Source organism: Aptenodytes forsteri, unplaced genomic scaffold, assembly GCF_000699145.1.
Source record: "Aptenodytes forsteri isolate BGI_AS27 unplaced genomic scaffold, ASM69914v1 Scaffold119, whole genome shotgun sequence".
NCBI lineage: Eukaryota > Metazoa > Chordata > Aves > Sphenisciformes > Spheniscidae > Aptenodytes > Aptenodytes forsteri.
The window spans coordinates 13,377,215-13,402,492 of record NW_008796165.1 but is presented as its reverse complement, the minus strand read 5'-3'; the positions used below and the strand labels follow the sequence as shown (position 1 = coordinate 13,402,492).

Genomic DNA, 25,278 nt, shown 5'->3' with positions numbered 1-25,278 from the left:
AATTTCTCATAGGTACAGGTTGAAGGTACAGGGTTTCATCAAGTTCATTAAAACTCCTGAGGACTCTCCAGGAGGTAGAAAGCCTGACTCAGACACAACTAAAATGAATGCAAAGACTCCTGTGGATTTCAGTGTGTTTTATGTCAAGCCATAAGCAACAATGAGAAGAGTATTTTTCACAAAACTGGCCTTCCTATGAGATTACCACCTTTGCCACATGTAGACAGCCCTGTCTCCCTACCTGCAGCTTTATTGTGTTCATGAATTTCTAAGTAATATATAACTTATAACCAGTTATTGTGTCTTATGCTTGTACAGGGAGGGTGGATAATTGAGTCATAGCCACCTTAGCACTTTGGTGTACCTAACACCTAGTGTGACACGGCACGCAAGGACAGAGGGTGGCTTAGCCCATCACCCTCTTCCTACCAGCACTCCGCCGTGCCTCCTGAAAGGCAGTCCTGGCTATGTAGCTCCTCCCTTTAGCCTGAGCTGCGCCTAGCCTACCTTGACCAAGCTAGGCCTAATGGTATATAATTATATAAATTTATAATATATATATATAATATATTAATGGTATATAATTATATGTTCTGGTAAAACCAGAAAACAGGTATCCTTTGGTCAAACGAGTCCACTTTGTGAGGAGGCAAAGACATCGCTCATACATATTGAAAAGAGTGAATCCTGCCAACGAGCCAAATACCTTCTGATAAATACAGTAACCAGAGCCAATAGACGCTGAAGGTACTCATTGCATAGAATTGGGTCCATAGGGAACAGCATGTGTTTGTACTTGAGATAGTTTTTGTATCATCACCTGCCTTACCGTCAGGAGTGTTTTGAGTTAGGTGGACATTTCAAAGTTCTCCTGGTGTACATAGGTTACAGAACAGTATTGGAACAACAAGCAAGTGTAATAGAGTATTTCCAAGCCTGCAACCTTCTTGGATATCCTTATTCATGTAAAGCAAATAGTTGATTCCTTTTTGACAATTTCTCATGCTCTGGATAAACATATGCTGGTATTTCTGAGTTTTCCAGCCCAAATTTCTGCACAAGTAGTTCTCTGCTTTACCTTCTGCTTTCAATCCAGAGAATGTAGAAACCCACTATAATCACTCCTCTGTGGGAACAAAGGATACAAATCTCCATTTCAGTCTCTGCATTTTGGTCTTTAAATCAGGAAATATTTATTCTTTTTTACAGAAATATAAGCTAACCTGGAGGGAATGAGATTCTCCAGATTGAAGGCTTACTAAACAGTGTTTATTCAGAGTTTTATTTCCAAACCTCTAGAGCTTCTCAATCCATTACTGCATTTCCAACAGTCTTGGCTGTCCTATCTCTTTGAAGGAAGAAGGGATGATGATTCTAGCATGTAGCATTAGGAATCTGGAAAATTCCCTCTTCCTTCGTTTGCCACAAAAATAGCTTTCATCTGTATGTCTGCATTCCCACCTGAGGAGTAACTCCTTAATTTCTGGCAACATTTATTCTCCACATTATCTAATTGGTTTTTAGAAGATTTTTTCCCTCTAATCTCTCCCTGATGAATTCCTGCCTCTCTACGTTAGCATTTGTTCCCTATGTACCTGGAAAATTCCCTCTTCCTTCGTTTGCCACAAAAATAGCTTTCATCTGTATGTCTGCATTCCCACCTGAGGAGTAACTCCTTAATTTCTGGCAACATTTATTCTCCACATTATCTAATTGGTTTTTAGAAGATTTTTTCCCTCTAATCTCTCCCTGATGAATTCCTGCCTGTCTACGTTAGCATTTGTTCCCTATGGACTGGTTGTGAGCCAGACTATGATTTCAGGCTCGCAGTTCACAAACTTCACCTGCTGAGAGAGGGGGAGAAGGGCAGGAGGAGGTCTTTGCAAGAGTTTTCAGGTGTATTGTTGGGTGCTGGTTTACATCTGTGAGTCTAAAAATATTTTAACCTTAAGGACCCAGCTTACTTTGAAATAAAGGAAAAACCCTAAATTGAGCTGTGAGTGGGCTTGCACTGTAGCTCCTGTTTTTTTAACATAAAACCACAAAGCGTGTGAGGGACTATTTTATGACTCCCATTGCTGCTCCATTAAGTATTAGGTTACTGCTTTCCTATCAGGGTGATTAAAGCTAAGTATGCAAATTCACAGCTAAGCTTACCTGCGTCAGACGGTGGTCCCATGGGAGCAAAGTGTGTATAGCACTGATGTGAGGATGGTTTGACTCGAGTGTGGCTCACGCTTGTCTTTACAGAATTGAACTGAATAATGGCATTATGCCTAATGTGTTCGGATTTGTCCTGATGGGATATGTATCATTTGTCATCCCAACTGGCAGAGACCATCTGTCCAGATGTCTCGTGAGCTGCTTCCATGGTTGTCTTTTCCAGCCTGTGTAGATGAAGAGAGCCTCCTGAAGATACTTCCATTTTCTTCACACATTCACCCAGTGGAGGCTGTTACTTGACAGTGATGAGAAAATACTTTGATGTCACTGATCATGATATCTCAGTATCTTTTTCAGCCATGTTTTTGCACAAATATCTGTGTGTCAACTATGATGCAAAGATTCTTATTTCTCCATTGACTTCATTTACAGCATGTTTTTTACTGAAGATTTTGCAGTAACAGCATAACCTAAGGACCACAGACTTGTTTGGCTGCATATGGTTTCTTTCTTCTTACATATGTTTCTGAAACCATATACGTACGAAGTGGCAGACTGTCTTTAAATTGGCACTATTGAAATTTCAAGCCGTTAATGGTACAGGCTAAGAAATCCCATAGGAAAAATGAGTGAAAAAAAAGGCTTCTTCCTTCTCAGTGCATTTGATGCTTAAGGTGCAAAAGAATTGTTTGCACTGACGCAACCACTCGAAAAAGTATGCAGGAGTAGATGAGAGAAAAGATGGATCAAGAACGACAATACAGTAACTGTCTGTTGAACAAGATGCCAAGCGAGCGCTGCAAAGCAGTGTATGTATATAAGTGAGAAAGAGCAATCCCCTAGCCTCTGGTTATGTCAATAGCTATGGCTCAGAGAAAAACATCTCATCCATTCCTATAAAACACCTCTGTTCAAAAGTAATTTTTTAGCATTTGAGTCTGATAACCTGACACAGGTATAGAAGTTAGTACGATGTAATTATTGTCTGAATCTTCAGTCAAAACTAAATTTTAGCTAACTTGTAACATATTTTCGTTACTGATCCAGCCGTAAATTCAACCCACATGGAAGCTGACATCTCAAATTCATAAAGTATCTCAGAAGTCACAAAAGTCCTTACTATATAATTACTGATTGTTCTTAATCTGCAAGTATGGTTTCACACATGTACAATGGAGAGGAAGCTTGACAGCTCTGGATGCAGCTGCAATACAAGGTACCATGAAAGCTCATAGGATGCAGTGGACATAAAACTTAAGTGAGGGGCTGAAAGGGCGGTGCTGGCCCTTGGTACAGAGCTAAACGGCACCGACGAGATCACAGCAAAGACTGCATCATTCTCACGGGGTAGTTTTGCCGTCCCGCTTCTTTTGTGTGCTCTGCAAGTATCTGCACGGTCAAATATTCATTTAAGCCGCTGTATGTTACCCCTAAGTAATCTGTCTGAAAATGTTATTTGCAACACTCTCACGTCCCATTCAAAGTGAGCATTTCAGCAGACTCCCTACCTGAGCTGAGTGAGCGGATTTTAGCTCTCTGTTAAATACGAAACTTTTCAAATATCTTACACCAAGATGGAATAAATACCGGTACGTTAAAACAATGTTTTAATAAACAGCAGCATAAAATAATCAGTGTTTAATATCATCTCTGGCATGTGAAATACAAAAATGCACATATCTTAATTAGAAAATAGCCTTTGTCATTACATTTTCATGCTTGCCTAATTGAAATGCCCATAATTAATAAATCAATCATCAAGTAATACAGTGATTAAATGCATGCAGTGAAAACAAAGAAAAATATTTGTATAAGGTAGTGGCTGAATATCACCATAATATATTCAAGAACATCTACATCAGGTTAAAAATAAAAAGAAACAGACCAAGATATAAAATGCAGAGATGTATTTTCACTTCTGCTGTACAAAACATTATCACACTTTTGTGCAAAAAGATAAAAATAAAGTCATATTATACAACATTGTCAACTGAGCAAGATTGTTTTCATTCCGTGTACAATAAAAATACCATTCAGTACAAAAAAGTCTGTGAAAAACTGTAATGTACACAGCACTTTTGTAACTCATTAAAGTGGTTTCAAATGAATAATCTCGATTGCTTATACCTGAATTAATTTTTAGTAATTATACAAATGTCATATTTCTAAGTTGCAAGTTAACACTAATTCACATTATTAGAATTGATAGACAAAATTGCTATCAATGGATTTGCTGCCTCATGGAATGTGAGTTTCCCTTTTTTCAGGGTTACTGGAGTCATAGTTACTGAAAATACACATTGATCTGAAACAATAAATATTCCTGGGAAAACTGATTGTCATATATAAAATTGTGGTTTGGAGCCTTTCCATTAAACAGTTGCATAGCAACAAAAGGATATAAAATTTCTGCTTTAACTACTAGATTATGAAATGTTATCTTTGAATAAGTTGATTCAGGTTCTGAAATTAAAATACTTTAATTTCATTTCCTTTAAGGCAATTTCTTAAACTCCAGCCATCTTTAGCAGCCAATAGCAGATGATTTTTGTAGACTGCAAGTTGATAACTCAAGCTATTGTGCTGTCATATAAATGACTCTTTTTGGTCTGAATCTGAACGCAGACTCCCAACTTAACAAAAGACCAAAATCCTACCTGAAGTAATTTATCCAGCTCTCAGATCACATATTTGAAACATAATCCTTGACTGCAAAATTTACAAATATTTTAACTAGCTATTGGAACTGAAATTGCACACCCAGTAGATCTCCGAATATTTGCATCTCCTAAAAAAAGAGACAAATATTAAAATCTGTTTTCAGTATAAAAAAGTTTCTGTGATTTAAACCACATCAGAGGTTTAAAAAGCTGTGAAAAAAGCATATGATAAAATGTTTCTATTTAAAAAATAATCCCCCTTCCCCTTTTTGAATTGTCGGTGGCACTTAAAGAAACAATGCATCCATTGACAAAGCTGAGTATTCATACCACAATGATCTTTGTCTGGTTGAGTCTGCCCATCCTGTTAAGCAGTTAAACTTCACAGAAGATACTTGCTGCAATGTCTGTTAAACAACCAGAGGAATCTTTAATAAAATATTTGAATATAAATCTTTTCTACGACTTTCTAGTTTGTATTGTAAATAGTTATATGTACAAAGGCCTTGCTTATTTACAATTCAGCTGAAATCATAGATTCATTAGGTCCATGGATGCTGGAGTCTCCTAATAGGGAAGACTGCTTTGAGTCAATTTTGTATGGTTTCTGAGTTTTATTTCCAAAAACTGTAATACCGATTCCCCCTGGATGACTAGGAATTGACATATGAGATAGCAAAGGAATATTTGCTTCCTGGTTGGATCCCGAAGACGGCAAACTAGTGACGTGACCTGTGCTAGTCGATCCACTGGCACTGCTCGGAGAACGACTCTTTGGAGGAGGACAGTGCTGGATGACCCTGGGTGGACCTTGTGGTTGGTAGTGGGCAGCTGGGAAAGCAGCGTATCCTGGTGGAATCGGGTACCCATTGATCGGGATATATCGCTGGTTTTGAGGTATTGGTGGTCCGATGAACCCGGCGATTTGGCCTTGTGGTATACCTTGTGCTGGAAACATGTAGTTAGGGTACCTAGGATTACTGAGATTACTAACTGGACTTGCGCTGAGGGAAGTCGTTTGAGTGGTGGCATTCCCACCGGAGGGGGTAGTAGAACTAGTGTGACTTGAAAGACCCTCCCACGAGCGCAGCCTGGCATGGATTTCTTTAAATCGTGGCCTCCGGGATGGCAGATCATGCCAGCACTCTGTCATCAGGCTATACATTCTGGGAGGACAGTCTTCAGAGCATGGCAGCAGTTGTCTTTTCCTGATCATCTCTATGACTTCTTGATTACTAAATCCATAATACGGTTGAAGTCCAAAGCTGAATATTTCCCATAAAACAACTCCAAATGACCAAATATCTGAATCAGAAGAGAACTTGCCGTACATAATTGCCTCTGGTGGCATCCAGCGAATTGGCAAGAGAGACTTGTTTTGAACTCTGTAATAATCTGCTGAGTAGATTTCTCTTGAGAGTCCAAGGTCTGAAATTTTCACATGAAGTTGTTCTCCAATTAAAATGTTACGAGCAGCGAGATCTTTATGGACAAAAAAATGACTTGATAAGTACTCCATCCCTGCTGCAATCTGGACTGCAATATGCAGGAAATCCCCATGGTCCAGGCTGGATTTTACAGTCCCATCCTCATCGCTGCTGCATCCAACATCTGAATGCGGCGATCGCATGATGAGGAACTCATGAAGGTCTCCTTGATTCATGTACTCGAAAAGCATGCAGACAGGTTGTTCCTGGGTCACAACACCTAAGAGGCAAACGATGTTAGGGTGATGGAGCTCAGCCATGAGAGATGCTTCTTGCTGGAACTCTGCCCACTGCTGGGGGTTGTTAAAGTCTTTTAGTGTCTTGATAGCAACAAGCTGCGCATGATCCATGCCTGGAAGGTAGAGATGTCCCTTGTAGATCTTGCCGAAAGCACATTCACCCAGTTCTTCCATGAAACGAACGGCAGACAGAGGCAACTCCTTAGCCTTACTCTGTTAAAGAAACGACAGCAAAAACACATCAGAAAAACAGGACTGAAAACATATTTTTAAGTAAAAGATCTTTTCGCACAGGACGTCTGAAAGCCAAGCAGACTGACACAGGAACTCCCTGGGCCACATACCCATTCGGCAATGATCCTGCTCAGCCCTGTGAGATGCGGGCACTGGTGTGACAGCATCAGCCCCAGGCCAGATACAGCCTGAGGGACACCAGTACCCCAACATCAGCAAAGCTCAGGGCTGAGTGCCACCTAATCTCTGTGCACCCTGCTCCAAAACTAAATTTAGAATTACTTTTTACCCTCTACACAAGATCAGATAGAAGTAGTAAGTATTAGATCTAAATATATGCAGGAAGCATCAGCATTTGAGCAAAGGCATTTATGTCCTTGGGCTTGGGCATTTATATACTTAAAATTGAATCTGACTAATTTCAGGAATTGAGGCAATTCACATACTTTAAGTAAGTACATGCTGAAGTGTTTTCTGGGCCAGGGCCTAAAGTTTTAGCAGAAAACTTTTCTTTTAAAACTATGTCCTTGTAGCCAATTCTTCCTTGACTTTGCTATTAACCCTTCAACGTACAGTAGAGACTATTTTGTTCACACTTGACTGAATGTTCAATCCTGAAACACGCAGGACAGAGTCAGCTGGAAAAATGAGATAGTGGTCAAAGAAGAAAGGCAAACTTTTTTAAAACTCTGTTGTTATTCTGGGTGCATATATTCACTCTTAGGCCATAAAGAAGTTGTGTTATTTTCAGACGTTAACTTCCACATGTGCTTGGAACACCTACACCCAAACCCACTCAGTTAGCGTCCTCAGTATAGCCGTAGGTAGTAATTTAAGGCTAATGAGTTTGGGATCTATGTTTTGCAAATTAGTGTAAACATTAGCATTTGCATTCCTGAAATAATATAATGGCAGCTTTACAGTGGCAATATAGGAAAAGAACTGACATTTAAAAAAATCATTAAAAAATGACATTTTAGAATAAATGAATTCTAATCGTATTGACCACTTATGATTTTTAGACAAATACTGCATTAATAATAATAATATTAGTAGTAATAATAATATTAATAATAATAATAAAAAAAACCCCATTTAAGCAGGCGACCAGTAGACTGTACGGTGATGGCAGGAAATTAGCTATATTGTTGAGGAACAGATGGTTTATATTAAAGAAATCCTTTAGGCTAAAACTTGTTTAGGTCTGGCATATTGTAAATTATATTTTAGTAATGAAAGTGAAATGACCTCTGTCTGACCTGAGGCTGGGTTCGTCTGTTTGAACCAACATTGTGGAAAACTATGAAAGAAAATGAAGTCATAAAGTTTTGGCAGGAAGGGCTCATTTCAAGTTAAGCGGTTATAAATCTGCTTAGTTTTTGTTTGACAAGTATTTGTCATACATTGGTGTACAAAATTTAAAGAAGTGTAAAATACATATGAGGCAGCACGCCAAAGTAAACCGAGTACAAAGGGAGAGCAGTAAGAGTGAAGCCCACCGCCTCTATCTCTTTATCGGCTCCTTCCATTAGGTGAATGACAAGACGAGCTTAGTTTATTATATTTTTTGAAGGCAATTAAAATCCCTTAAAACTGAAACAGGCTTTTGGATGAAATGCTAACGTTTTTATTTGTACGAGCAAACACACATCTACCTCAGTTGGAGCTTGACGTCTAAGACTGTTTTTACCCAAAGTTGACATTAATACTGGATACAGTATTTAAAAATAGGATTCTATTTCCTTTCTTTTAAAATTTTGTTTGAAAGGCAATCAAAACATTTGAGACAGGGAGAGCTGGGTTTCTCAGTGGGAAAATACAGACTTAGCATAAATAAGATGGAAAGCTTTTTGTAGCATATGACTGAACATAAAAAGAAAACAGTGCGGTCTATATTTGCAAACATTTCTGGGCAAGCTGCTTTCCTATGTTGTGTGCATAAGGCATCAGTGCGTCAGCAGCCTAGGTGGAAATTTTGACCTGATTAAAATGATGCTGACATTCCCATTATCTTCAGTTTAGCCAGGCTTGTACCCCAAATATCTAGTAGAACGGGGATCAAGAAGCAAATCCAAATTTATCAAAGCATTCCATGGAGGTTGGATTCAAGACATAGTTTTGATGCTTACCTAATTAAATGTTTTTTTGTATTGTAACCTACATTTTGGTATGAAGCATGTATTAACGAATAACATTTTCACCTACTCTAAGCTGTACATGAAAGTTGAAATTAAGAACTTTAAAGGAAAATCAAGATAAATTCACTGGGACAGTACGTGTGGGACTGAGGAGTTAAAATATAACAATAGACCAAACTCTGTCTGACCCCCTGAACAGATACCCCGCACAACAGTCCTGCTGGCATCCCGGCATCAGCACCCAGTGCCTATTTAAAACAGGAACCCTAGCATTAGCATTACACCATGTAAAAATGTCTCTGTATGCAGTTTGTATTACTAACGGGCAAAAGCAGCACTGCATTTTCCAGCACAGCCGCACAGTGAGTTTACTTTTATCACTGACTTAAAAGGAGTCTCCTACTGCTTCTGTGGGCTGGCAGTGAGCTGGAATTTTCCTCTGCAACAACCTTCTGTGTCTGCCCCTGACACACTGAGTCTGCGGCTCCACAGACACACGGGGCAGCACCCCGAAAGAGCAACTACTGCCTGGGTGGCACCGCTCCATCCACCCCTGCCCCTTGTAGTGCACTCCCTGTATGTCACAGGATACAGCTACTTAAGTCATTTTCCCTAGGTTGCCACAATTAACTCTTTATAACCTCATTCCATAAACTTGACATTTAAGAGCAAGCAATAGCGGCATCCCATAGCTGCTTTATAGAACTTAGGAAGAAAACTACTCCAGAATTTATTCAGAGATGGAGAACACAGCTCCTGAAATACAAGGGTAACCTTTCCTGATGCTGAGTGATTAGCTCTGCTGAAGGAATACCTACGGCAGCAATATCTGAAGATTAGAGTTCACACTGTTGAAACTCAATAAAATGAGAATTTGGATTCATGTTGCTATGTCATTTTGTAACAAAAATAACAGCTTACTCAAAGGCATGTCTGACTGTTTCAGATACTACAGTCTACACAGTTTCTATTCTAATTACTTGTAGACATTGATTTTCACTCTGAAATGCTTCAAAAGAACAATCTCCATCAAGTTGTTGAAGAGAATTGACATGGTGTGAAAAACAAGGCAAATACTCTTTCCAGGGCATTATTCTGCCTGTAGGTGGCAGAAGGCAGTTACAGCCCTGAAATGGGTGATACATACAGGTTTGTAAATTGGCTGCCCTGCCAATAAACAAGGAGCTCAAGGTTAATCACGCTTAAATCTTAAATGATTTTTAAAAATGCTTCATGAACCTGAGACTACAGTGAAGCAAAACACCACCAGCAACAAGATCCGCTATGCGTCAGCTGTGCTGGCCAGAACTGCAGGCAGATTTTTGAGGCTCTGTTTTGGTAATTTCTCTTTTTAACTGAGAGAATGGGTAAGCCTGAAAAAACAAGGAACAAATCTTTCCAAAGTGATTTCAGCTGAGTGAAAGATGATATATGACTACAGCAGACCCATGAAAAAACTATCTTGAGAAAATGCTGAATCACATCTTTATCTGCACTACTTTCTAACTTAAATGAGGCAATTTAGAGATGCTTCAGTAATGGGTTGCTTGCTTTATTACAAAAAACCTCCATCTCCTATTTATCCAGATACATGGACACATAGGAATTACCTCCACAGGTTCAGCACACTTGCTATGCTGCTGATGAGAAAAGTCCTTACAAAAATTACAGCTACAGGCACCAACAGAAACTGCAAGTTGGAAATCAGCTTAATATTTCAGTGCTGAGTTGATCAAAGCATTTCACTCCCCGCCTTTACAGACAGCAAATGTCAAAGCAGAAATAAGGGATTACCTTTGGTTTATAGGCGTTGAGCATTGACATCTCCACATTTTGTCCTCTTACGTGTTTAGGCTGTCTTTGAACGGGAGGAGAGGATGACTTCTGATTGTTGCGACAGATGCAGATGAAGAAGAAGAGTAAGGCTATGGCCAGGGGAATAGTAACACTTGGCACCAGGATATACAGGATTTCCATTTTATTCTTTTCCTTGGAATCCTTATAATCTGGTTCAGAAAAAAAACCCAAAACAATGAATGAAGTATCCCACAGAGTCAAATACATCCCTGGGTCAACTAGAAGAGTTAAGAAGAATAAAACATCCAGGTAATACTACTGCAATCCACCTTGAATGCTGTTTTATTTCCTTAATATTAACAGAGCAATTAATTTTGTTGAGTAACATTTCTATAAGAACACAGAATGGCCAGGAACAATTTCCCTGCAGCATGTCAGTTCAAACCTACTTATGGTCATGAAATAGCTGAATACTGTGAGGTGGCTATTGCTGGGAGTGAAATGAAGTAATGGTCTAATACAGGTCCACAGAAAAGTTAATTTCTAAAATAGTTTATGCAAGAAAGGCTCTGGTGGGATTATGGACTCCTTATTCTAATATGTATATTAGGTTTTGGTGCCATAGTTTCCTTAATCCAACAAAAATGTGGGGAGCTGTTAAAAAGGATAGTTTTACCCCCCTATTTATTTCCAGCCTCCTGTTCTCAACATCTCCTAGCATTGGCCAAAGCATTTGTGTGGCCACCCAGGGCACTGGAACAAGCAACATGTGCAACTGAAAACTTATTTTCTACTTAGTTTTAGGTGCAGGAGCAGGATGATTAGGGACTCTAGAGCAGAAGAAATTGAGAACACCTGGGAAATGGGAGGAAATGCATGGAAATGGCAAGAAATAGAGAGAACAGTCCTGTTTTTTATCCCAGGAAGTCAGGAAAGGGGTTCAAAGAGTCTGAACACAGACAAAAGCTGTAGCATAATCTTAAAAAAAAATCTGACATACTGAGGACTTGATCTCAATAGGATTAAAGGGCTAATGGGAAAACCCACCCCTCTACCAGCTATATACTAATAGTGTGTCATCTGTGCAGGGCGGCAAATGCTGGCACAAAGGACACAGCAACGATGGTTGAAAGGAAAGCTAGAGCATGGATAAAAAAGAAGGATCCAGAAGAGGTTGGGAAGCCGGTTTATTTAACATAGTGCGAATGCTAGCTGCAATATTTGCTCCCTCTGCACACAGCTCCCTTCACAGCTAGGGAGCGAGTGATTAATTTTAGAAACATGAAACCCTCTTCTACCACTGCCCAGCAAGGCATAGCTGGGATATCAGACACTCACCTCCCTCCAGCTGGCTCTGGTTTCACAGGGCGTGTTGCTTAAAGGAAAGGTGCAGTGGGAGAGGAGACAGAGGCTCGGGGAAGGAGCTCATGTCCACGCAGCACCCGCTTGCGTTGACAAGGACATACCTTCCAGACGGACTGCTCCGAGCACGGGGACGCTGAAGCCTGCTTTGCTCTGGTATTTCCCAGGAGCATTCATAAAGTTTAGGGTATAATTACACATGGATTAACACACTAACTGTAGGGCACCCCGAGAACTTTGAGGATCATCTTGAGCTGCAGAACTGGTGGCCGTTGCCTGGTTGTTTCTGAGGGAGATGGTGAATGTTTGCAGCAGCATCGGGCTTAGTGGATTCTGGCAGAATGGGGAATGTTTTATTATTCCTACAGGGTCATTTCAGTTTGTTTCTCTGTGTTTTCCAGGCTGGATTTGTAGAAGTGCTTAGCGGCCCACACAGATATCTTTTATGCACTTAATTAAACATGAACTTGATCTGAAGCTTGGGTTTGACTCAAATTGTGACAGAAGCAAAGTTCAAATGGTTCTGGATGTCACTTTGCATAACCCCTCTCCTCTTACAGGCTCACGCTGTTCTTCTGCTCCCCCCACGCTCCTTTTTGACCATTCTTTTTAGACTAAGCTGTGCCATCTGTTTTTTAATTGAGAGGAGAGGTAGTCCAAATATTTCTACGGCCTTTGGGAAACAAGAGAGGACTAAAGCACCGTCCCTGTTACAGTTTCCCTCTGCCCAGCAAAAGGGCAGCATGTGCTCTCGCTCTGTCTTCAGTGAACATCCAGCTCTACAGTGTGGACCCACTGCGGGTTTCTTTCATGAGTTGCTGCCCTCTAGCATGGACACACAATCAGTGCCTTCCCCTCTCCTTCAAAACCTTCCTATGTTTGTCTTTGCTAAGCCTCAGGCTTGAATTGCTCCATGTTTCACATCTTCCTATATTCAGGTTGACAAACTGTTATAAAACGAATCTATTGCAGCTTGTGAGACAACTGAAAGATACAGTTGAAGAAAGAAAAAGAAAGCATCAGCACAGGCAAATGGAGACCTGGGCACTAGTTCATCACCTGAGCTATTCCAGTCAAAGGGAATTATTATTCTTATTAAGTAGCAGCCCCTGCCGTGAAGCCTTATTAGGTTAATAGGTTTCTTGGGAGCCACCCTAATTAAATCCATTTCCCATCTAGGCATGTCCTGGTGAGGCAGAATGCACAATACTTATTAAAATGTACCTGACATGGCTCTTTCAGCCAGTGCAAACCCAGCAGAATGCAAGTCCCACATGGTATTTTGGTTTTAATATGCAGATTAACATTTAACAATTAAATTACTACTCACCTGATATAGCTCTATTTGTCTGTATTTAGAATAATAATGTCATATAACCCAGCTGTACAGCGAGTACCATTTAAGGCAGTGGTGAGAGGTAATTAAAACCCTTGTCAGGAATTCTTCAAGCTAGCCAGCCTATCTCATTTATTATCTAGTAAAACGTTCAAATCGGAGTCTTTTGCAACACATCCAAAAGCATCCTGCTTTCAACTATTTCAGATCAAAAGACTGAGCCAGTCCTGGGTTCTCAGAGCCCATCTAGAGGGGGCCTGGCAAGCAGCCCCCCCATCAACTCTTAATTACCAATTATCCAGAAGTTGTAGAAAACACAAAACGCACATGGCTGAAAGGTCGTACAGCAACAGTTCAGTGGAGTACAGAAAGCTCAACAGCATTGCTGGCGGTGGATATGCAGAGTCCCCTGAGCTTGCCAAAACCAAGCGCCCCACCCCCCCCCCCGGGGCTGAGCTACATCTCCTCACCCGGATCAGCCCAGGCATCTGCGCCTGCAGTGCCCATCTAGAGGGGGCCTGGCAAGCAGCCCCCCCATCAACTCTTAATTACCAATTATCCAGAAGTTGTAGAAAACACAAAACGCACATGGCTGAAAGGTCGTACAGCAACAGTTCAGTGGAGTACAGAAAGCTCAACAGCATTGCTGGCGGTGGACATGCAGAGTCCCCTGAGCTTGCCCAAACCAAGCTGCCCAACCCCCCCCGGGGCTGAGCTACATCTCCTCACCCGGATCAGCCCAGGCATCTGCGCCTGCAGTCGTGCAGCTCCCAGGGTGGAAAGCCAAGAACTGACAGTACACTAAGGGGAGTCCTGCTGATTGCTACTTAGATCCAGAATTTTGTACTGAAAGGCTGAAGAAGATCTTTGGAACAGTTTATATAGATTGAACTATTCTTGTGTAGTCAGTCTATCACTGTGCCTCATTAACAAGAAAAATGACAGAAGTTAAATGCATTGAAATAATAGCAAAAGAGATACAGGACTCTAAAAAGCGTATATGAATGTTAGAGAGGGTTTGAGATGCACATGATATAGCCCACACTGTCTGCCTTTCCCCTGATCTACTCTTTCAGTAAGAACATAATTTAGATCCCATTTTGGCATCTATTCCCATCTTTCCATTAATTGAAAAAGACTTTGGAGCAGGCTCAGAACATGTCTCACTGCAGGAATGTTCATAACCATAACCAGAAATAATTTAATTTGGTTCTGGCTATCAAACAGTAACATCAAAAGGTATTTCCTTTCCAAGGGGAAAGGTAATGTTACTGTGACAACTTGTAGGCAACATAAAATTTTGTGTGAAACTTTGTACCGTGAATTTCCAGAACATTTCTGGATGCATATCTGGCTTGTCCATGCAAATAGCTGTATTTTTGTCTTGGCACACTATCAATATTGGTATTTTTAAATGCAGATAAAACAATTAGGAACCATTGTTCAGGTCTTCCACCAGGTCTCAGAAAAGCAGAATAAAATGAGAGCTGAATCTCCATTTCTGTTCATTTTGCAAAACCAAAATGCAGCCAGGGCAGTTCTGTGAATACAAACTTAAAATACAGCTAAGAGGATCTGGCAAAGTCATCTCTGTTTTTTAAAGAAGGCCTGAGCTCTGTTAAGTGAGGTTTGCATTTATTAAAATGGCTTTTAATAAAGCAAGCAAAATGGAGAATGTATTATAACCACTTTGTGGATCAGCGTCAACAGTGCAACTTCTGTGATCCGACTTAATTTGGACTCAGGAGTTGTACTGATCCTAACAGCAACCTGGAAAGCCTGGGACGCTCGGGCTGGTAACGCACTGCTGCTTCACCCCCTTCTGGGGAGTGCTCAGGTATTCCCTAGTAAAATATTTTCATGCCACCACTTTGCCAGCTGCACAGGCAGTATGTGCTCGAAGATCTCCTTGGGGTAGGGATGCTGTGGCTTTAGCTACAAACACTGTAGTTAGCCTTTCCTACAGCTCTCTTTTCAGGGATTCAAAAAAGACACTTTGGGCACAGCTCCCCCGAGCTCCTGTTTTGCAGGATGGCTGTATGGACGTGACAAAACCGTTCCCCTTTTTGTTCCAAAATGAAACGTAAAAAAGGTCAGTAATTACCACAGGCCGGGACGTCACAAAGCTCAGACTTAAAGTTCTCATCTAAGGTGAAGCACCATGGGGCATCCTTCTGGTTCCCTGGGTTGCGGCAGTAGGAGTGGCCCCCATTGAGCTCGGGGTACCTGATGGCAGTGAAGGTGTGGGTGTGAGGGTACTGCGAGTTCCACGGCTGGCACTGCCGCCCCGACCTGGTCACGCTCACCGTCCCCCGGTAATCTACTCCTGTGCTGTTGTAGCATTTGTGATCTGAAAGAAAAAAAAAAAATCCAAAGCAATAGTTGGTGGCAGCAAGGCAGATGGCCACAGCACCTGGGGGCGGCGAGCTGCCGGCATCCCCCAGCCCCAGCGTACTGCTGCTGGCCCAGGGCCGGTAAACCCAGTTTGAGAGCACGGGCTCCCAATTTGCTGCGGCTGTAACACAGGGCCTGCTTTGCATTCACATTCCTGGGAGGATTTAAAGCTTATGCTTCTGTAATGAAAACAGCTTATGCCAAGCTTTTTTAATATAGGATACACAAAAGAAGTAAAAACTACAGTGGGAACCTGAATTGCAGCCATTATTTTCATATGAAGGTGGAGAATTTGTGGGAGCCACGTTTTATATTTGCCTATTCAGATGTATAAGGGTTGTGAACAGGCTGCAGCCCCGCCTGATCAAAGAGAGAGCTCAGCTGATGCCTAAAATTAGGCTGTATTAGGCAGGGACAGCCATGGACCTGGCCCCTACGAATGTTCCTCTTGATAAGCACCCTATACTACACACGTGGTCTCACTGGAGCACATCGGGCTGCTGTAGTAGGACAGGGAGGCTGAAGATACTGATGTTCCCCAGTGTTTGAATGCTTACACTGTCATTGTTTCCTAGTTCATATTAATTAGAAAAGACCTGAAGCCAATAAACAGCATTTAGTGTGAACCCAGAGGCAGCTAAAGAAATAACTGAAAAAATATTTCTGAATTTCTACCCACACTGGACTAGCTGGGGGAGAAGTGCGGGAGTGGGGTAATTTGAGAGCATGGCGTCTGCAAGCTTTCAAAGCCCAGCACTAGTTCCAACTCTGATGTGCAAGCCCTTACAGCCAACCTTTTCACAGCAGTATTTTTTGCACAGAAGTACTGACGGTTTTCACTTACTTTTATTTATGGGATCTGCCATTGGAATCCCAATCCGGATACAATTGACAGCTTCGGGGCTATCTGGCTGGGGAAGATCTTCGCAGTTGGGCAGCTTTAATCTCATCAGAATCATGGGATTAGATCTTGCAAAAATATACTCTGTCTGACACAGAACATTTTCCAGAATTTCACATTCATCGCGGCACAAGTCTCGTGGCTTGGGAGCTGACGAAGTCTCATCACAGTAGGGGAAGGCGTAATGGCACAGCGAAGGAATAGCAAACTGGGAGCACTTATCCGACAAATGGCTGGAAGTGCCAATCATGGTGAAGGCAGCTGTAAGATATACAAAAGGATTTTACTTAACCCAGTGGGAATTTTATTCCTGTGCTCTGGCCTTCCCAGTATAACCCTCACTTTCCACTGCAACTATTATTTTCAGATGTTCAGGTGATGAACGGGCCTTCCAGAAATACAGAGCACTAATTACATTAAAAGTTATTAACGACACTGATTTTGCTGACAGAGAAAATACATCTGGCTTTCAACATGGGATTAATGTTAAGCATGTTACCAAAACCTCAAACCTAATTATACTTTTTTTTTTCCCCAGATAATTTATAACGGTGTGCAAAGTCATATAATATTTGGATGTCTTTTGCCCAACAGGTGAAAACCAAAGTTCGTGCAGGCTGCAGGATGACAGTACCAGTACCTTCGTGGAAAATGACAGCTTTCATATTATCCCAAATGCCTTTTCAAACAAAATGGTGTAATATTATGAACTGTTGGCTGTATAGAAACCATTGGCCTTTCCTGTGAGCAATGCAAAAGCCTTTTTCGCAATGCTGAGAGTGTTTGGAGACAAAGGAAGAACACTCTAGGGGGAAGAGAAATTTGGAATATTCTGACAGCAAGAGAAAATCTGAATGTAGAGAAGATGATTACCGTGGCTAGGACCTGGCCAAGGTTAATTTATATAAAAAAAATAGAGAAGTATCATGATATCTATGAGGCCTCAGTTTGAATTCAGCACCCCCATCAGCACAGCATCTCCCACAAAACCAATGAAAACCGGTTCTTCACTAAATCTAAAGGAAAAACACTACCTGCTGTATTATTTAAGCAGACTCTTCCAGCACCTAAATGATCTCAACCACGTAAAAATCAACTAAGTCTGGTCTCCCTTCGCTTTTAAAATCTGCCTGGGTAACAGCAGCACAAGGTGGCCTGGCTACGAGACTCCCAGAAGCTGTAAATACACAGCCCCTTCTCCTTGCAAAATCATTTTTTAGTTTCTTTTGGGGGAGCTGGATGAGCAGAGACACGAAGGCTGCTCCGATTGTCACTCTTCAGATGACTCCCTCCACTGACACTCACAATGCAGGAGTCCCGGGTGAGCTTTGTGGTGGGAAGCTCACAGCAAGAGAGGATAAAGAGCAAATAAAAATAGTATTGAGGTTTATAAAACTCTAGCAGCTTTCTGGGAAAATACAGCTTCGTGGGGAAGAAGCAAGTGCATTTTTTACCCACCTGTAATCTGATTTTCTATTTCACCTTGCATATGCAAAGACTCCATATAAATGGTTCGATTTCCAATAAATCGTGCACAAGCAATCCCCCTGTAGGGCTGGCAAAAACCATCCTCTTCATACTCATCACTGAAATCAATCATAAACACAAAAGGGTGAAACATTTCACATGCAACTTTGCAACAAAATGTCACTACAGGGAGCTGGCACTTGTATTATTAGAGGACGATGCAAAGGGCTTACTGCGTTTGTCTTGCACTCTGCAATTCGTTCTGGGTGACGCTCACCCAGCGCAGGAGCCCAAATGCTGCCTTCCCCTCCATTAAGAGCCTGTGATAAGGGATTATATGGTCTTTAGGTAGTGCAGGGGGTATGGCACGGGCTTTGTGCCCTGGATGATTTTAACCTTAAAGGATTCCCACAGGGCTGCAGGTAGTTTTCAGTATCTCACAAATGATCCCAAAGTGAATATAAGGATTATATCCTTATATTCAACAAGATCTTGAACATTTTGGTTTTTTAAAAAAACTTCAGCTGCCTGGTAAAAACAGGTAATGGCATTTCGGGTTAGAAAAAATATGCATTAATGTTGTATGAAATGAATGCTTTTTGCATGTGGGGGAAGGCTATACGCAGGAATATACCCAGCCTTGATTAGAAGAGAAAACTTAAACTGCCTGAAAAAAAGATTTATGTTTATTTAAAGCAGCTAACATGCTGTTTTCTATTTTTGAACCAAACTTGTACTTAAGGTTGATAAACATAGCAGGAAGAGTCACGCTAGCAGAGACAGAATTTAAAGTGTATATAGAAAATCAAACCACTCCCAGCACTGATACCCTTGAAATAGGAAATGTTTCTTCAATCTTCCGTGAGTGTGGCAACAGTTATTGCTAAAACAGAACCAAAGCTAAGACAGGAGTTAAATAGACAGATTTCTTTCATTAGGTGCTTTGTTTTATGCAATATAGGAGACATTTAATACATAAATCCAGATGTGAAATTATTTGCCAATATTCTTCAAACAAAGCAGAGAAAGGAAATTACTAAACCTCTGAAGACCAGACCAGTCACTGCTTATTTTGAACAGATAATCAACAGCTAAGTGCTGGCACACAACAGATAGTTTTATGGATGTTTTGAGGAGGGGTTTGCATACGTGATCACTGAAACATGCACTCAACTGCATGAATCAGCCCTTTTACTTTTTTGCTTTGAGAATCCAGTTGGAGATATTTGGGACCCGTTTTCTGGAAAGACAGACACCTCGGCTCTGCTGAGGCCCTAGCAAAGGGAGATGCCTAATGAAAATTTGCTAATAATTTCTTTGTTATTCATGCTGGTACCCACCCAAGACAGCTACTATAACGCTCTCAAATTAGGAAAAATGATATTGGAATATCCCCAAGTATTATCACAGCTGGGTAGGCAACAGGTTACTTTCTTTGTGTGCTTTTTTTTTTTTCAGAATTCATCCTCCCCCAGATGCCGAAATCCTAACAGTGGAATCAGACTATGCCATTAATAGGGAAAAATCAGAGCTTTTTTAATCAACTGTGCCATTAAGTTTAACAAAAGACACTTTCATCCCCTCCTGAAGACCTTGGCTGTGAGTGCTTGGAAATGCAAATTACATTTAGCCTCTTTGAAGTCACCCTTTCATTGTGTGTATGGTTTAGAGCAAGCGGCCAGCGTGCTGGCGGGCTCCCCAGCGCCCTGTCACAGCGGCCAGGGCGAGCTAATGGGATTAGCGGGAAGAAGTGCTAGGATCGCCTTCCAGGACACCCCAAACATCTCCCAGCACTCCTCAGCTACCAGCTCCAGAGCACCGTCCCAGGATTCACGCAGCGTTGTTTTCCAGTTCACAGAGAGAAGCTAGACACCATGAATTAACTGCAGTAATTTATGACTGTGAAGACAGGGGGGTGGGAAAGAGGGATGGTAGAGATGGAAACCTCCTTCCACAGACATCTCACTTCAATTGAGAAATCAACGGGAAGGGGGATGATGGTCCCAAGCTGTTCCCAAGTACATTGAAAATTGGATTGCAAAAGCGCAACCTTTAAACTGCCAATTAAACTCTTCATTAACTAGAGCGATGGTAGGCTGCGACGCCACGGATAATGGATAGTACCCAGCCCACAGATACTCTGAGATGTAAACAGAGACACACAACCACATCCATGTGTTTCTGCGTGGAGTCAGCTCTGGTGAAAGTATTTTTGCTCTGTTGGTTCTTGAAGAGAAGACAAAACAGCTGAAACCTGAGCTGAAAAACCACTATAGCTACTGCAGGCTCTGGAGGTCAATTCTCCATCTTCTAATCAATAAATCCCCCAATAGGATATAATTTATTATTCATTTATTATTTATTATAATTTATTATGGAATTTAACTCAGGGACTACACCTAACAGCAACTGCTCTTGAAGGTGATCAAGCACTGCAATTTAAGCACACAACTAGATAGAGAAGACAAAACCAGAAGGAATGTGATTAACATAACAACAAAGCAAACTCACCTCACTCTGATGATCACCTTTGAACTAAAGAAGATTTAACTGCAATAGCTGCATGCAGCAAGGATTGCAAGTGAGCAGGGACACCAGTTTACCTGGATGGAAATGCCCCGAGGAGCAGGATTTTGGAGATAATCTGAGAAGGTGAAGATGAGAGTAAAGAGGAGAGCCTGGATCCCACCACCTCTGCCCCTGGGGCTGCATGCCAGCCTTGAATTCACAGAGGTAAAAAACCGTAAGATTAGTAGCTCAAATGGAGCAGGCACTACTTTGAATTGTTTTGGAAATCAGCTCCATAATGGGGCAGAAGGATAAATCAAACGAAAGGAACAGGAGCATCAGAGTATGACAGAAGTACCCCCGAGACACAGGAGGACATGGTCCCCTAGTCTCCACTCCCAGAGCTGCTCCGCCAGGGCATGGTGATAAAGAAGGGAAGTACTGGGCTGTGAGGTTCATCTATTGCTCCTGACAGCTATCAGGAGCTCAAAATAGCAGCTCCCACAATAGAGTCCTGCTCATAGGCTGGTAACACGTCATTGTGGTTACTGGCACATGCTCATCAATGAACAAGTGGCCACATCTCACTCCCTGGCTCCGTTTCTGTGTGATCCTTCATCAGCCATTCAGCGTCACACGAAATCCCCTCTTGCCTCTGCATCTCTTCATGATGTCTCTTCCCCTCCCTCACTCCTGCAGCTCTTTTCTATGAGATGGCTCAGGAAGGAAATGTTTACATCTAGTAACTAGGGCCTCCCTGGGCATCCCTTTGGTCCTTGACAGGCAACCGAAGCTGTACCCAGCGATATCCAGGGCAGCTGTGGAGACAACGCTGCTGCCAATGCAGATGCAGCTCTGCCAGATAGACACTCCCTGAGCCATCGCTCCCCACAATACAGCATTTTTGGGGGGCAGCTGTCAGCTCTCCATCTAAGACCATTTCCCGCTGAACAGATTGCTGCCGAGGCTGAACACCCTCTGCTTGCCAGACGTTGCATCCAAAACCAGAGCCGTAGCCTGACATGGAGCCCACAATAGCACGCAGAGCTCCTACACGGCTTAAACACATTCCCCACCTCCTGCTGCCAACTGGCAGCCGCTTCGGCGGCTGGCTTTAAAACGCAGCTATCAGTTTCCTGGGATCAAGGCTGAGATCACCGATTCCTTTTACACAGTTCACGTTTTGCATACCTCACATGCTTTTTGTAAGCAAATCACAGTATCACTGCTCAAATGTGTACCTGCTTCATGGTCCTGATCCGATTCTACCTAGAGAGAAAGGATGGGTCCCTTTGGCTCAAACAGGAGGTAAATTAGGCCTGATTAAGCAATTAATATGTTAAAATTTACAGACAAGCTCAAGTCCTAATGAAATGGAAGTCAAACTAAGCCCTAGGCATTGCTGATTGGGGATTGACTTAATCACTTATGCAAATTCTATGCTGAACTAGAGGCAAGCAATCAGCAGGTGAAAACTGCGGATGCCAGCTTTCAGGAGCAACTTCAGCACTAGTCGCAGCACAGGTTTCAGGGCCTGGTGCTGCCCCCCCCCCCCCAGGTTTCGGGGCCTGGGTTCTGCCTCCCCCCCCCCCCGACTCCCATTTCTTCCGCTGCCTGCACCCTGCAAAGCCCTGGCAACCATTCAGTGAAGGCTACACAAGAAAAAGGAAAACGCTGGATTTTAATGACAGACAGATGATACAGCAGTGTAGCGTTTTAAGATTATTTCTTTTCAGATTTGGTTTCCACTCTGTCTTCTGTTTGGGTCTTTAAATATTTCTAGCATTGATATTTATCTTGGAGCTTGCCCATTGCTTTTAGATCCTGCTGCAGTTCCCTCTGCGACAATACTTTTGGCTTCATGTAATAATAGTACCATGGATTAAATTTACTCTATACTCAGGTGTCTGTAAGTATCTGATTGCACAAAGTTTACAGAAGACTGAGTAAGAGATTTGAAGGGTGTCCACACCAATTCACTAACGTAATCTGACCTAACCTAGAGCCTGCATCAACATGGGATGCGCTGGGTCTTCATGCAGCCCAACTTGATCAGCATCTTTCTTTCTACGGATTACAGAGGCTGCATAGAAAGTTCAGCACCGTAATAAGGTACTTCATGTCTCTCTGGGTACATCTCAATATGAGTTAAGTGCCTGTATGAGCAAAAGGATCCTGTCCTTCACATATAGTTTAAGATGACAAAGGTCGTGACAAGGGTCACCTAGGTGGAGCCAGAAAGAGAGACCAAGTCACAGCACACAAAAAAATTTGCAAACAACTGACGAAGAATTCACTGTCACTGCTTGGGTTCATTTCCCCCTCTAATTTTCTTTTGTTTTGTGCTAGCAATATTTACCTCTGTCAACCCTGGGTCACCAGCAGCTTTTCACATACTGAAATTGTAACAAAATAATAAACCAACCCTAAACCAAAGAATGGCCGGTGCAAGTTCATGTTTTTCCTCCTTCCCTTTGCTTCTCACTCAGACCCTCCCAATGGCTTTCTTGGTGTTACCTAACTTCACAGCGAGATCCTTCTCTTCTGTCTGGGATATTCTCTTTCACCCCATCTGACGTTGGCATATTGAAGAGGTAAACATGAAAGCAAAAGAGTGCTTACAGCTCCATGTGCAAAGGTCTTACAGTGAATGAAAAAGCACATTCAGAAAAGGTAGAGTGGTTTGACCCATCGCTGGGCCTGACACTGCTGTGGGACTGCTGCATCGCTGCGGTGTCAAAACACAGGGGTGCTTCATGCTGTGTGATGGAGGTGCTGCTCTCCGTAAAGGTTACCCCATTACTGATGTCTGCCACTTCCCACATGCCACAAACTCCTTGGCCCTTTTCCAGGCTAATGCAGGATCAGCAGCAGGCAGCAGGACTGAGCGCAGCAGGCACTCCCGAGACAGCGATTTGTTAATAGAAGCTCAGAGGGTTGTTTCTTATGGGAGACACAGTAATGTGTAAAAATGTGAAAGGAAAGGAAGGGAGGACCAAAATCTCTGACTTTGCACTGGGATCCCAGTGGAGGTAGTTACATGGGCCGTATCAGGAGAGATCTCTCTCTCTCATCTGTTTGCAGCGTGACAGCTCCAGTGAATCAAAAGGTTGATTTGCCTCCCAGCGCAGCACCTTTCTGTTGCAGCCTGAAACCGGGGAGAATTTCTAATTGCCTCTGACTTGAAACAGCAGCAGCTTTTTAGGCATCCCCATGCAAAGTAGCTTGCAGCAGCGGAAAAGCAGTAACAATCAGTTTGCAATTTGTTTCTTATTGGCTCGCACTAAACCTGGAAGGGCTGCATGGTATCCACCTCATCCAAATGCATCTCTGCAGTCTGGTTTCTAAATACAAACCATTTCTGCAAGATTCTCCGTCAAAGTCCACTTCCCAACAACCTCACTTTTCTTTGCCAGTCTTTTTCTAAATTACCAGAAATTGCATGAATCTAAACAATGTTCCCAGCAAATGTCAACAACAGGTCCAGGAACTTAGTTTAGCAAAAGCTTTGTAGCCAGGCTTTAACATGAGTTCACTTAGGAGTATTTAATAAATTAATAGAAAAACTGAACCTTGTGAGATCATGTTGTATTTATTTTTACAATATCCAATGTATTAAAAATACATATTCCAAAGATGGTGTAATTGTGTGGTCATTTCTACCACACCCCATGGATTTCTTTCTTTCTTTTTTTTTTCTTTTTTTTTCTTTTGCTTTAAGAAGGATTTGCATGAGTACCCAATGAGAAAGAATCATAAATACAGGACTCATTTTGATTCTTGAGCAAAAATGGTCAAAGGAGAGATGTAAGACAAGGCAGGACAAAGTCCCAAATGCTGTGAGTGTTCTAAGACAAGAGGTAGGAGCATTGCTCTCCCTCCTGATGCCTGTTCCAACACCAGCCTGCTAGGATACACACTTACACTTAGTAAGTGTTAGTTAGTTGGTTAGATGGGATCATTGGATTACCATTATTTTGGTAAGCAAATCTCTAACTGACAGCAATGTAAATAGGGGAGTGTACATAGAGGCAGTGAGGGTTTAATAAAAGCAGCAGGGGAAAGGACATCATAATGTTCAGTGACACTGGAAGGTGGCCGTGTAAAGCCAGCACGGGATTAAGGTGTGCATGCAAAGCCAGACTGATTTATGAAGATTAACCAATTTGAAAAGCAAAAGCAAATAAACGGTGTATTATCTCCAAGATCTACCAAGTGGAGATGGAATAGCTTTGGCTCTGTGTGAAGACTGTCCAGACATTTTTTTCACTTACAAGGTGAAAGGTATTTTGCCTTGCTTAAAAAACCAAAAGTTCTACCATAGCACTAAACTAGTCAGAGCTGTTTATCTAAATAGTTTATATTCAACAGCAGAGTACTGATAGGAAAATGCAGCCAACGTTGCCTAGTTCAGACAACCAAGTGCTTTATATCCTTCTCTTTGTTTGCTGCAGTGGGACAACAGAAGTGCGAGTGGACGGCTCAGCTCCCGTCACCTCGGCACGGGCAAGTCTCCCGGCACAGCTGGGGATCCGCACGGCATCTGAGGAGACTCTTGTGCCCTCTCAAGAGCTGCACCAAAAGGGTCTTGC

The 25,278-nt window shown here is 42.0% G+C and overlaps 1 protein-coding gene across 1 annotated transcript in view; it reads right to left on the bottom strand.

Annotated features, from left to right (window-relative positions):
• Positions 1 to 4,055: 4,055 nt before the first annotated feature.
• Positions 4,056 to 25,278, bottom strand: part of ROR1 (receptor tyrosine kinase like orphan receptor 1) — a 58,440-nt gene continuing 37,217 nt past the window's right edge. Inside the window, exons 4-8 of the mRNA XM_009287431.1 lie at positions 18,170 to 18,297; positions 16,655 to 16,972; positions 15,521 to 15,766; positions 10,716 to 10,927; positions 4,056 to 6,762 (exon numbers count right to left, since the gene is read on the bottom strand). Of these exons, the coding sequence (XP_009285706.1) occupies positions 5,338 to 6,762; positions 10,716 to 10,927; positions 15,521 to 15,766; positions 16,655 to 16,972; positions 18,170 to 18,297 (2,329 nt within the window). The 3' untranslated portion in view covers positions 4,056 to 5,337. The remainder of the gene's footprint in view (positions 6,763 to 10,715; positions 10,928 to 15,520; positions 15,767 to 16,654; positions 16,973 to 18,169; positions 18,298 to 25,278) is intronic.